The sequence below is a fragment of the Nerophis lumbriciformis genome, linkage group LG15 (assembly GCF_033978685.3).
Source record: "Nerophis lumbriciformis linkage group LG15, RoL_Nlum_v2.1, whole genome shotgun sequence".
Classification (NCBI taxonomy): Eukaryota; Metazoa; Chordata; class Actinopteri; order Syngnathiformes; family Syngnathidae; genus Nerophis; species Nerophis lumbriciformis.
In genome coordinates, this window is record NC_084562.2 from 7839777 (window position 1) to 7854627 (window position 14851).

At 38.3% G+C, this 14851-nt stretch overlaps 1 protein-coding gene across 1 annotated transcript in view; it reads right to left on the reverse strand.

Annotated features, from left to right (window-relative positions):
• Positions 1-14851, reverse strand: part of glceb (glucuronic acid epimerase b) — a 76659-nt gene that overhangs the window by 33824 nt on the left and 27984 nt on the right. Inside the window, exon 3 of the mRNA XM_061974902.2 lies at positions 3697-4211. Within this exon, the coding sequence (XP_061830886.2) occupies positions 3697-4198 (502 nt within the window). The 5' untranslated portion in view covers positions 4199-4211. The remainder of the gene's footprint in view (positions 1-3696; positions 4212-14851) is intronic.

A 14851-nucleotide genomic window follows, 5' to 3' on the forward strand; every position in this document is an offset into this window, starting at 1 on the left:
TGTAGGAGGACAAACATGACACAAACCTTCCTAATTATTAGAAATCCCACTGTTTATATTAAACATGCTTCACTGACGAGAGTATTTGGCGAGCGCCGTTTTGTCCTACTACTTTTGGCGGTCCTTGAACTCACCATACTTTGTTTAAATGTACAACTTTCTCCGACGCTGCCACAGAAAGACATATTTTATGCCACTCTTTCTTTGTCTTACTTTGTCCATCAAACGTGACTGCAATCTAATCAATGCCATTTAAGCTAGCTGTATGTACATATTGCATTATGCCTCGTTTGTAGGTATATTTGAGCTAATTTAATTTCCTTTACTTATGTCCACTGTGTATTTAATTTATACTGCTGGCCTCACTATGAACTAGACCCTCACAATATTAACTGTATCCAGTAGGCATCCTTTGCACTGGTCATCCAAGGGGGTGTCCTGATATCTGCGGTCCCTTCCAGGGTTTCCCATTGTTCCCATCAGGTTGAGTTTTTTCTTGCCCTGATGTGGGATCTGAGCAGAGGATGTCGTTGTGGCTTGTGCAGCCCTTTGAGACATTTGTGATTCAGGTCTATATGAGTAAACTTTGATTGATTGATTGATATTTGCATGTCTCATGACATATTATCTTATATTGGCTCAATTTCTGATAGTTGTGTGCCGTTATAGACCACATCAAACATTACCAAGCTTGCAAAGATTGTAATAAATCCATTATAAGAAGACAGCCTGCCGTTTCCTTTAACTTGGACACACATATTGACCGGACCTTTGGCCATTCTAAGATAGTAATTTCCAGGAGTTATCTCACACTCCTAGAAGCCTCCTTTTTACCAATGTTTTCAAATGGTGTAAAAATGTGTAGAATATGAATTACATTTCAACATTTCTGTCAACAATGTATTGTGTCAGCGACACACTCATTTTGATTGTAGGCTATTATAGCAAATATAGACACTTACATCATATGTTGCCACACTTATAAGGAGTGTTGGGACTAACACGTTACAAAGTAACGTTACTGTAACGTTACTGTAACACCGTTAGTTTCGGCGGTAACTAATAATCTAACGCGTTATTTTTTATATTCAGCAACTCAGTTAGCGTTACTACATGATGCGTTACTGCGTTATTTTACGTTATTTTTTATAAAAAATAACGCAGTATCGGCTAGAAACAGAAGATCTGAGTGTGTTTTATTGGAGCGCTGCAGTGTCGTCCTTCTGATTCTTCCTCTGTCACAAGCCGGAGGCGAGCTCTGTGTGTGTCTGGGTGTGGGTGTGGGGAGGGGGGGGAGGGGAGGGGGGGGGCGTGTCTGTGTTTACTAACAACGGAGCTGCAGTCGAGTGTCTTAACATGGAGATATTCTCACTTTTTTCTTTTGCCGAGCACAAATAAAAGAACATTTTAGTTAAATGTAAGTTGTGTCTTAGATCAAAGATCCCATCTACTGCCCAAAAATGCAATTAAAATCTGCCTGGTTAGGCTTTGTGTATGTCACGTATGCCTTCCTTAGGTGAAACCAGATTTACAGCTATGTTGTTATTATGCTGTTTGTTACTTATGTATGTTATGTTGCAGCTATTTAAAATAGTTTTGTCAATTTGTTCTGGCCTGAAATAAAATGGCCCTTTGAAACATATCTTTGTCTTTGTGTGTTGTATGTAGACCACATTGCTTAGCAGAGTTCAGTGATGCAAATGCATGTCAAGTTGATCAACAGATTGTATTATTCTCCAGTGCAATAACAGTACTGAAATAAAGGCTAAAAGGGCAGGGAGCAGGGAGCTTTAAAAAAAAAAAAAAAAAAAAAAAAAGTAACTAGTTACTTTTCACAGTAACGCATTACTTTTTGGTGTAAGTAACTGAGTTAGTAACTGAGTTACTTTTGAAATAAAATAACTAGTAACTGTAATTAGTTACTGGTTTTCAGTAACTAACCCAACACTGCTTATAAGGTTTTTAGTTTTTGGGGCTCCAGACAGATTTTTTTTAAATTTTTGGTCCAATATGGCTCTTTCAACATTTTGAGTTGCTGACCCATGCACTAGTGATTATAGTACCACAGTTTAAGAATCACTGGCCTAATATGTATGTATAACCACCAAATGTTACCTTGTGTACATTATTCATTTTGTTTTCTGCATGAATTGTAATTACGGTATTTGCCCAAGGTTGCAGAAAATTTGGCTCGTCTTTCACTGCAACTATGTGCTATTTTGAATTCAAATGAATGGCATTTAAAAGACATGTTTGATGGACACTTGAGTGGGCCAAAAGATTGACATTTTGTAAACAACATTTTGAAACAAGTTTCAATTTGTTGTTTAGGTACAAGATGTTGACAGAACATAACTGGAGAAAATAGCCATAAAGCAGACTGAGAGCCTTGTCATAGGACATCAATGATATAAAACAACATGTTAGTCTTATAAATTGAATACAGTGGTACCTTGGTTTTAATGAGTAATCCGTTCCGAAAGTTCAGATGAAGACCAAAAAAACAAACAAAAAATTTAAATTTTCAGGCCAAAATAAAAAAAAATTGCAAACCCAGTTAAGATTAATATTCTGAAAAAAATACATGCAGAAAACAAATTGTGTGCTATGAGCTTTTTTTTATTTTTTTTATTCAATAGTTTTTTTCCACCTACTCTACTCTATCAAAGTGCTGGCATTCACATCTTTCTTTGGGCACCTAAGTGGCTTTATTTGCAGTCATACTCAATAGAAAAAGTGCGGACTGAGTCACCAACACATAGTTTAGGCACTAAATTCCATAGAATGACACAAATTATTATGAAGAGACCAGTTTCTGATGTTATAGTTATCGTGACCAAAATTATCATGGTTATCATTATCATTGCAGTATTGTTGAATGTACAACCCAATGTGCTCAAAAATACATACACTGAAAACGTTTTCAAAGTTTTATTTATTTAATAACTATAATGTTTTGTGTTGTTTATGCTTCACTAGTAATGTTTTAGTGTTAGTATTTTATCTGTCTTAATGGCTAAACTTGTATTGTTTAAATATTGGTTTGTACTGTAGGACTTTAAGATGCATTCAAATGAAAAGTGTGTAACAAATAAAATCTATTATCATTTCTGGCGGGCGCTGTGGCGTCCTACTTTGTTCAGCGAACACACCATAAAAACACCTGCGATCCTCTACACCCGAGTATAGAACGATTATTCTGTACTAAGGGAGCACAGATTGTAGGTTCAATGTGCACATTTGAATAGCTTAGTTGCTCAGACAGCAAAGTGTTTATGTAAGTTTAGATTGGGGTATGTTCATTCTCGATGGGTAGTTAATGTCTCTTGTTTTCATGTTAGCATTTAAGCTAGCGAGCTGGCACCATTCAGTCAATGAATTGATCAAAGTGCAGTTATCGGTCATGTTTTTTTGACCATTTTAATTTAAAACGGTAATACTAACCGTGGGAAGATTTACCGTGGTTATCAATATTACCGTTTATTGTTACTGTACATCCGTAATTAGGTCCAATGTTTGGCCGTACGATAACCAAGACAACATACGAAAACCGGGGCAAACGCGATGAATCTAAACCAAAAACAAATACAAAAAGTAGGGCTTATGAAAACGAAAGTCCAACTGTAATACAAATTGAAGTCATACACAGTTTTGCAATAACACATGTCAATGAAAGTGCGCAAAAGAAGATCTTACCTTCCACTCCACTTATGCACTTGACTCGATCCCGGACCTCCACATTGTAACCCTCAAATGACATGAAGACACCATTGGGATGATAGGGCTCCCGTTGAGCGTACACCTTCGAGTAACTATGCTGAAACTCGAAGCGATCATAGCCATCATACTGCACTACTTTTCCATACACCTCAAAGTACTTTTCTATCCAACTGAAAGGCATGTAGATCTCTCCACCCTCACGTCGGCCTTTGACTGTGGATTCATCATTAATCAGGCAGTCGATGTCCTCATACTTGCTCCCACTAACAATCGGTGGGGGTTCTGGAGGTTGTGGAGGGTGTTGTTGACTGCTCGCATCACCACCTTTGGGACTGGGTGCCACCAAAGCAGCCCGAGGCAGGAAACGTAAGGAGGTGTTAGTGGAGCAGCGATTCCACAGCAAGACAGTGAGGAGTGTGAAAAGGGCGCAGATGACAATGAGGGTCTTATAGTTGACACGGGCAGCCAGGCAACGCATGGTCACAGCTGACCTAAAAGCGAAACAAAACAAAAACATGTTCTAAACAATTATACAAAAACACATATGTATTTTGTTTTTTTTGAGTCCATCTTTTCATATGGCTAAAGGACTAACAACTGAGGGAAACTGTATATGATAAAATAAACTTTGTTTTAGGACTGAAAAATTAAATCAACAAATAAACAACGATTTTAAATCACACTAACCTGCAATCTCATTTCCAAATGACGAGTTTTAAAATGTTACTTAAAAACGGCATCACAAAATAATTGTTATTGTCCTCAAGGGCTATTGAGCCTCCTGGCCTGGGCGAGCTGGCTTTAATGCCATGGGTCTATACAGTGTGTGAATGGGTAAATGTGGAAGTAGTGTCAAAGCGCTTTGAGTACCTTGAAGGTAGAAAAGCGCTATCTATACAAGTACAACCCATTTATCATTTATTATACGATGACGGCAAACACCACCAACAAGCCAGGAAGAGTGATTGCATTCAATTAATGCATTTACTTTTTTTTTTTAGGTCTTGTCGTTATTATACACATAAATGTACTGTAGAGTGAGTGTTCAGTTCAGTTTCAGTTTATTTTGAACATGCATACGATATAATGTAATGCATCACATATTTCCAGTTGTTTCATTACAGCACGTCCGAAAAGGAGTAGGAAGAAGCAAAGCTTAATTAATCCTACCCCTTTTCATATCACATCAATTTTATCCGATTGTCTTGTTCTCTGTTTGTAACAGAACAGTGAATAAATAAATAAATCATAAGTAAGTAAACAAATATTAAAATACATAATATTTAAGGTTTAAGATGTTAATGATAACTGTTCTTCTTTGTGAACACTTGTAATTTAAACAGTTTCTTAAGCTGAATCATATTGGCACTTTGTTTGATTTACTTGCTTAATTAATTCCATAATTTTAAACACATATGTAAAAGGTTTTAAGTGTTGTATGTGCATACAAATGTTTCAAAATAGATTTTCCTCTAATGTTTTATTTTTACTCTTTTGTTGAGAAGAATGCTTGTGTAGCAGGTTATAGTTTGCTTTGTACATAATTTTAGCTGTTTGCAAATGCACCAAATCATTACATTTCAATAGGTTTGATTCAATAAATAAAAAGTTGGTATATTCTCTATATCCAACATTATATATTATTCTAACTGATCTTTTTTGTAACATCGTTAGTGAATGAAGCTCACATCTGTAGTTGTTTCCCCATATTACTACACCTGAACTCAGATATGGTAAAACGAGAGAGCAGTGGAGAATAAAGAGTGATTTTTGATCTGGAACATATTTTGCCTTATTCATTATTGACATGTTTCTTGCTACTTTTCCCAGTTCATTTTATCATCTATTATTAAATGTTTCCCCTTTCAATATCTATTCCGTCTATTGGTATTTTTGTTTGACTTTCCTTTCTACTTTTACCAAATAGCAATATTTTAGTTCTACTGAGATTCAAAGATAGTGAGTGTGCCATGTTTTTGACTTGATGGAGTCTTTTCGGCCTTTCTATTAAGAAAGTCTCCTGTATGTTTACGATTTTAAGGAGCTCCCGGTAAGAAGACAACGACAAATGTATTTTTTTTAACGAGTCTAATACTAATAATGCTAATAATATAAAAAAGTGTGATATATTCAAAATGTAAACACATGGTCCTGATCATGGTGTGAGCCCATGAAAAAATAATTGGGACCTCAATCCGAAGCAAGAAAATCACGATTCACATTATTTGAAACTACATTTCTTTAGATTTGAGAATGAGGAGGACTATGTTAGAGATGACACTGACATGAACAGTACAGCAAAATAAGGTGAAAGACAAGTTGTTGTTTTTGCCCGAGCCATGACTCATTTCTTTCTAAAAATATTTTGGTCATGTTATTGGAGGTCTATATCAAAAGAGATTTGCTGAAGCACTTTTGAATTTGATCAGCAAGCACTCTAAATCAATTGGGCTGATGTCTTAAAATAAAGTAGGTAGACCAGTGAACAGAGCAAGTCTGACAAATCAATCTGCAGCCATGGCTTTATGTTCGATGTGATTCTCTAAGCCAGCAATAAATTACAAGCTTCCTTCCTACACAATAATTACTGCCAACAGAAATGTAAGAGAACCAGGTCCTCGGATAACAGGAGGGAGAAGGAAAAAATCCTTATAACCGGAGTTTGATTCAATACCTCCGCATCAGTCAGCTAAAGATCACCCCAATTAATGTTTAGAACGAGAACTAGAAATAAATGCCACAATAAAACACCTATATTTCTCAGACATAGGAACTGTACATGGGCCATAAATACACATAGCATAATACTCCAGTATTAGTTAAGATGGTTATTAGCACCAAACAAATCTGGCAATTTTTGGATAGTTTGGACTGTCTGGAATATTGACTTTAAACCTCCTGAAAACCAGTGTCCTGTGCAGTAGACATTTGTGTTTTTTTATAACAGGTAGGGCTGCATGATTAGTCAACATCGAATCGACTTCGAGGTTTTAATCAGTGCGATAAATAACCGCAAGTTTTTCTTTTTTTTTCCTCTGCCATCTCTGACATTTGAGTGACAGACATGTTTGACAATCAGAATTATTGAGCCTCGCATTTGTTCGTATTGTTGAAGGTTGAGACCATATGCCGAGAAGTTGGTCAACTTTGAAATTTAACTTAAAACCGAAGACATCACAAGGAAGATGGGCAATATACTCTTTTTCTACCAGCATTTTTTACCTGAGGAGTGAGGATTACGATGATTTTCTAAATGAGCAACACAAGTCTTGTGCTGAAAGATAAACGTCCCATCTCCCATCAGAGCGGACATTGTACAATAGATGATTGTTTTATTATGTAAGAAGATTTTATTTATTGTTTAGCACTTCGAAATATTGCTACATGGTGCTTAAGTGTTTCATTATAGCCGGATCTGCTTATCACAGTGTCTAAAACTTGTAGCATATATATAGGCTCAAAAATATAACGTTCTGGATCATCATTTGTCCCACACTAGTTGTTGTTTGCTCTCATGAAGTCTACTATGATTAGTATTAGTTGTTAATGTTGAGGGAAATAGCAAATGTTGGGATGCAATCTGTGAAATCAATGCACCCCCAAAAAAGTTCCAATGTTCTGTCAAATTTCGCTGCTTCCTTGAAACAGCTACAAGTAGTGTAAAACGGTGATTAAAACGAAAATGGAAGCCATACTGTTGTTTGCATCAATGTGAACTTTGTCACACTGTACAGTAATTGTCTACATGATTATTGTCCGTTAATATACAACGTGAACGTTCTCACGCTTTAAAGGGGAACATTATCACCAGACCTATGTAAGCGTCAATATATACCTTGATGTTGCAGAAAAAAGACCATATATTTTTTTAACCGATTTCCGAACTCTAAATGGGTGAATTTTGGCGAATTAAACGCCTTTCTAATATTCGCTCTCGGAGCAATGACGTCACAACGTGGTGTCACATCGGGAAGCAATCCGCCATTTTCTCAAACACAGAGTCAAATCAGCTCTGTTATTTTCCGTTTTTTCGACTGTTTTCCGTACCTTGGAGACATTATGCCTCGTCGGTGTGTTGTCGGAGGGTGTAACAACACGAACAGGGACGGATTCAAGTTGCACCAGTGGCCCAAAGATGCGAAAGTGGCAAGAAATTGGACGTTTGTTCCGCACACTTTACAGACGAAAGCTATGCTACGACAGAGATGGCAAGAATGTGTGGATATCCTGCAACACTCAAAGCAGATGCATTTCCAACGATAAAGTCAAAGAAATCTGCCGCCAGACCCCCATTGAATCTGCCGGAGTGTGTGAGCAATTCAGGGACAAAGGACCTCGGTAGCACGGCAAGCAATGGCGGCAGTTTGTTCCCACAGACGAGCGAGCTAAACCCCCTATCGACCCTAGCTTCCCTGGCCTACTGACATCAACTCCAAAACTGGACAGATCAGCTTTCAGGAAAAGAGAGCGGATGAGGGTATGTCTACAGAATATATTAATTGATGAAAATTGGGCTGTCTGCACTCTCAAAGTGCATGTTGTTGCCAAATGTATTTCATATGCTGTAAACCTAGTTCATAGTTGTTAGTTTCCTTTAATGCCAAACAAACACATACCAATCGTTGGTTAGAAGGCGATCGCCGAATTCGTCCTCGCTTTCTCCCGTGTCGCTGGCTGTCGTGTCGTTTGTCGGTTTTGCTTGCATACGGTTCAAACCGATATGGCTCAATAGCTTCAGTTTCTTCTTCAATTTCGTTTTCGCTACCTGCCTCCACACTACAACCATCCGTTTCAATACATTCGTAATCTGTTGAATCGCTTAAACTGCTAGAATCCGAGTCTGAATCCGAGCTAATGTCGCTATAGCTTGCTGTTCTTTCCGCCATGTTTGTTTGTGTTGGCTTCACTATGTGACGTCACAGGAAAATGGACGGGTGTATATAACGATGGTTAAAATCAGGCACTTTGAAGCTTTTTTTAGGGATATTGCGTGATGGGTAAAATTTTGAAAAAAACTTCGAAAAATATAATAAGCCACTGGGAACAGATTTTTAATGGTTTTAACCATTCTGAAATTGTGATAATGTTCCCCTTTAATTGTCTATATGCATGGTGGTCAGAAAATACAAGGAAAGAAACATAATTTTAAATCACTACTTGTACACGAGGCATACAAGGCTGCTGCTTTCTATCAGTATTTTGTCCGAGACAAATATTTGAAATATTTGCGTCATGCGCATGCTCAGTCGCGTTGGGTAGCAAAACATCAATGGGTAGCAGTCACGGACAGAATACCGGCAATGCGTAAAATAACCAAAATATGGTGAATATTATGTTATCATAAATGTACTTGTAACTACATTAGATACGGTATAAACTTTCAGCATGTGTAGACAATGTTGTTGGTGGTTTGTGGATGTTTTTTTTATAGTTTTTTAGCGGGGGAATAGATCAACTTCCAATTACCGTATTTTCCGCACTATAAGGCGCACCTAAAAACCACAATTTTTCTCAAAAGCTGACAGTGCGCCTTATAACCCGGTGCGCTTTATTACGATTCATTTTCATAAAGTTTCGGTCTCGCAACTTCGGTAAACAGCCGCCATCTTTTTTCCCGGTAGAACAGGAAGCGCTTCTTCTTCTACGCAAGCAACCGCCAAGGAAAGCACCCGCCCCCATAGAACAGGAAGCGCTTCTTCTTCTACCTGCCCCCGGAAGAAGAAGAAAAAACGCGCGGATATCACCGTACGTTTCATTTCCTGTTTACATCTGTAAAGACCACAAAATGGCTCCTACTAAGCGATCCGGTTCATAAAAAGACGCAATCTCTCCATCCGCACACGGATTACTACCGTATTTCTCAGCAACTGATATTCCTGTGAACTGCACTGTGGAACGGGAGCACGTACGGTGAATATTCGCACCACAGGGAATGAGAAGTCATCCTTCACTGTGGTTCTAGCTTGCCATGCTAACTTCCACCCATGGTGATATTCAAAAGGAAGACCTTGCCAAAAGAGACCTTTCCAGCCGGCGTCATCATAAAAGCTAACTCGAAGGGATGGATGGATGAAGAAAAGATGAGCGAGTGGTTAAGGGAAGTTTACGCGAAGAGGCCGGGTGGCTTTTTTCACACAGCTCCGAAGGCGAACACACCTTCACTAAGACGGGCAGATAGCGCCGGTCGACATACGCCAACATCTGCCAGTGGATCGTAAATGCCTGGGCAGATAGTTTCGGTCACAACTGTGGTCCGAGCTTTCCGGAAGGCAGGATTCACAGAACTGCTGCACAACAACAGCGACACTGAATCCGATGACTTCGACGAGGCGGAGCCGGCCATTTTTGGATCCCACGCTTGCGCAACTTTTCAATTCGGACACCGAAGACGAAGAATTCGAAGGATTTACGAATGAAGAATAACTTCAGAAGGTGAGCGCTATGTTTATTTTGTGTGTTGTGACATTAACGTTCGAGCAACATTATGTTGCTATTTATTGCTCTACACCATTTTGAATTTTACTATGTTTGTGATTGCACATTTGCGTACATTTTGGGACAGAGTTGTTAGAACGCTGGTTTTCAATATATTATTAAAGTTTGACTGAACTATCTGACTGTTTTTTTGACATTCACTTTAGCGCAGCGTTTTTTTGACATTCACTTTAGCGCAGCGTAGGCGCGGCTTATAGTCCGGGGCGGCTTATTGGTGGACAAAATTATGAAATATGTAATTCATAGAAGGTGCGGCTAATAATCCGGTGCGCCTTATAGTGCGGAAAATACGGTACCTACCTTGTTAGCCTCCTCTAGTTGTTGTTTATTGACATGCACAAAAAAAGAGCAAGACATACATGTTCTTGTGTCACATACAGTCGTGGTCAAAAGTTTACATACACTTGTAAATAACATAATGTCATGGCTGTCTTGAGTTTCCAATAATTTCTACAACTCTTATTTTTTTAATGATGGAGTGATTGGAGCACAAAAAACATTCATGAAATTTGGTTCTCTTATGAATTTATTATGGGTCTACTGAAAATGTGACCAACTCTGCTGGGTCAAACGTATACATACAGCAATGTTAATATTTGGTTACATGTCCCTTTGGCAAGTTTCACTGCAATATGGCACTTTTGGTAGCCATCCACAAGCTTCTGGTTGAATTTTTGACCACTCCTCTTGACAAAATTGGCGCAGATCAGCTAAATTTGTTGGTTTTCTGACATGGGACTTGTTTCTTCAGCATTGTCCACACGTTTAAGTCAGGACTTTGGGACTTTCCTTTACCACTTTTGACGTGTGTTTGGGGTCATTGTCCTGTTGGAACACCCAACTGTGCCCAAGACCCAACCTCCGGGCTGATGATTTTAGGTTGTCCTGAAGGATTTGGAGGTAATCCTAATTTTTCATTATCCCATTTACTTTCTGTAAAGCACCAGTTCCATTGGCAGCAAAACAGACCCAGAGCATAATACAACCACCACCATCCTTGACGGTAGGGATGGTGTTCCTGGGATTAAAGGCCTCACCTTTTCTCCTCCAAACATATTGCTGGGTATTGTGGCCAAACAGCTAAATTTTTGTTTCATCTGACATCACATGGACAAAGATAAGACCTTCTGGAGGAAAGTTCTGTGGTCAGATGAAAAGGTGAAACAAGTCAATGTCAGAAAGCCAGCAAATTTAGCTGAACTGCACCAATTTTGTCAAGAGGAGTGGTCAAAAATTCAACCAAAAGCTCGCCAGAAGCTTGTGGATGGCTACCAAAAGCGCCTTATTGCAGTGAAACATGCCAAGGGACATGTAACCAAATATTAACATTGCTGTATGTGTACTTTTGACCCAACAGATTTGGTCACATTTTCAGTAGACCCATAATAAATTCATAAAAGAACCACACCCCATGAATGTTTTTTGTGACAAACAAGTATGTGTTCCAATCACTCTATCATAAAAAAATAAAAGTTGCATAAATTATTGGAAGCTCAAGACAGCCATGACATTATGTTCTTTACAAGGGTATGTAAACCTTTGAACATGACTGTGTGTATTGTGAATAATATGCAAAATTCCCAAAAAAGTGCAGTTACCCTTTAACAGAGATGCATACCCAACAGCAACATGGCTACAGCTATCAAAAGTGTGAACTGTGAAGTTCATTGCCAAAAAATAGATTTGATCATTTACCAAGGCATCAGTAGCCCTGTTTGACGCTAGAGATGGTGAAACATGCCAGTGTGTATTTTTCTTCAGACTTAGTCATGAGAAAATTCCTTGGTAATGTTTTTGAATATAGTGCAACATTCACAGTGAATGTAAACAAGTATGTCTCATTTCAAACTACAAAATCTATTTTTAAAAACAAAAAAAACAGTTTTAACTTTGATTCCAGGAAGGAAATAGAGGTTTCTAATGAAATAGAAGCCACACTTGTTTTGAATTGCTCAGCTCTCAAGTCCTGTTGTGGAAACTCGTGTTGTACGTTACTTCTCATGTGAAAACTAGAAATTTAAAAAAAGTCTGTCACACATGTGCCTGGGGGCTATATTTAGCTGTGCACACTTACTGCAACTTCATTTGCATGAACATTTGTAAGGCTAACACCATACTGTCAATTAGATCTAAATAGTAGTCATATAAACATGCCAGTGTTCAAACATATGATGGCTTTTAGGATTACTTGTTACTGGATGCTGCTGTAGCTACTACTACTACTACAAGCACCATGAATAAAACATAATTAGCAAATATTCTCTCAATTAAACTCAACGTTTAACACCAAGCAGTCTTTTCTATGGGTTCAAGTTTTTCCTTTCCAACAAAGGGAAACTAAAGACTTTAAGTGACCTAAATTATTATAACAAATCAACATGTAAATGCATCACTGATAGCATGGTTTTAAAAAGGCCGATATGTTGTAAGCAGCTTTAACGTGTCTGTGTATTTTATCTCCAGTTGGACGATTAAGCAGTTCATTACTCAACTGTAGCCCACTGAGGGATTTAGCATACTTTTCATCAAAGGGAGGCAAACCCCCCACCCAAAAACACAGCGGAATCCTCTCATCACATTTTTAAAGGGCGGCTGTGCCAGTTGCATGTATTGATATTAAAATAAAAAACACTGACTAAAATCATACAATGAGAATAAAATCTAACGCAGTAGTCCGTGACGCATTTGCTACCGGGCCGCACAAAAGCATTAAATCATTTCTAAACGACCGCATTTTCTTCGACCTATCTTTCGCCTGTCCCTCTAGAACACACCAATAAGCTTGTTCACAGATGTATAATAAAACTCCTTTCTGGTTTACGAAACACGTTGAAGAACCAAATAAGTTTGTAAATCGAGGTTTTATTGCATATCTTTGTTAAATGTGACAATGCACATTAATGAACATATACAATGTAAATGCTATAGATTGTAGCCAAATGCTAAATAACATCTGCAGTCCACGGTAGGTTATTGGTATATTGTATTAATCATTGACTTGCCGGGGGCAATGTCATCGCAAAGAAACAAGCCCAGGGCTCCCACTAATTCAACATTATGGTGAGATTTATTTTGAATACTTATTTTTGCTGTATTTATCTGCCATCCGTGGAAGGCCGGTCTGTGATAACGATGCCTCCTGGTGCAAACAAGGTTGCATACCTCTGGTCTAACGGGATCTTGATTAGGGATGGGATTTAATAAAATTTTTTGCTATTCCAATTCTATTTTTGATTCAGTTTACTAAAGCAGCAGCTATCAATTTTTTTAGTAATCGAGTTATCTATTAGTTTGTCCAATTAATCGAGTAATCGGCCCAAACCAACAATACAGCCTCAATGAGTATTTTAGGGATCTGCTTACAATACACTTTTTTACTAATAAATGCACAAAATCAACATTGAAATTGCACTTTTAACATGTTAGCAATTACATATATTTTTTTAAATTGCGGTTTGCTGGCAGAAAGATCACGGCACCCAATATTAATAATGAATAATGGTTTTAATTCATATAGTGCTTTTTTCTTGTGAATCAAAGCACGTTACACTGAGAACCTATTATACATGCACTCCGCTCCACCCATACGCCAGCACTCCACATGTCCGCATATTTAAATTACAAATCCCGTTTCCATATGAGTTGGGAAATTGTGTTAGATGTAAATATAAACGGAATACAATGATTTGCAAATCATGTTCAACCCATATTCATTTGAATATGCTACAAAGACAACATATTTGATGTTCAAACTGATAAACATTTTTTTTTTTGCAAATAATCATTAACTTTAGAATTTGATGCCAGCAACACGTGACAAAGAAGTTGGGAAAGGTGGCAATAAATACTGATAAAGTTGAGGAATGCCCATCAAACACTTATTTATAAATAAATAAATGATAAATGGGTTGTACTTGTATAGCGCTTTTCTACCTTCAAGGTACTCAAAGCGCTTTGACACTACTTCCACATTTACCCATTTACCCATTCACACACACATTCACACACTGATGGAGGGAGCTGCCATGCAAGGCGCTAACCAGCACCCATCAGGAGCAAGGGTGAAGTGTCTTGCTCAGGACACAACGGACATGACGAGGTTGGTACTAGGTGGGGATTGAACCAGGGACCCTCGGGTCGCGCACGGCCACTCTTCCACTGCGCCACGCTGTCCGGAACATCCTACAGGTGAACAGGCAAATTGGGAACAGGTGTGTGCCATGATTGGGTATAAAAGTAGATTCCATGAAATGCTCAGTCATTCACAAACAAGGATGGGGCGAGGGTCACCACTTTGTCAACAAATGCGTGAGCAAATTGTTGAACAGTTTAAGAAAAACCTTTCTCAACCAGTTATTGAAAGGAATTTAGGGATTTCACCATCTACGGTCCGTAATATCATCAAAGGGATCAGAGAATCTGGAGAAATCACTGCACGTAAGCAGCTAAGCCCGTGACCTTCGATCCCTCAGGCTGTACTGCATCAACAAGCGACAGTGTGTAAAGGATATCACCACATGGGCTCAGGAACACTTCAGAAACCCACTGTCAGTAGCTACAGTTGGTCGCTACATCTGTAAGTGCAAGTTAAAACTCTCCCATGCAAGGCAAAAACCGTTTATCAACAACACCCAGA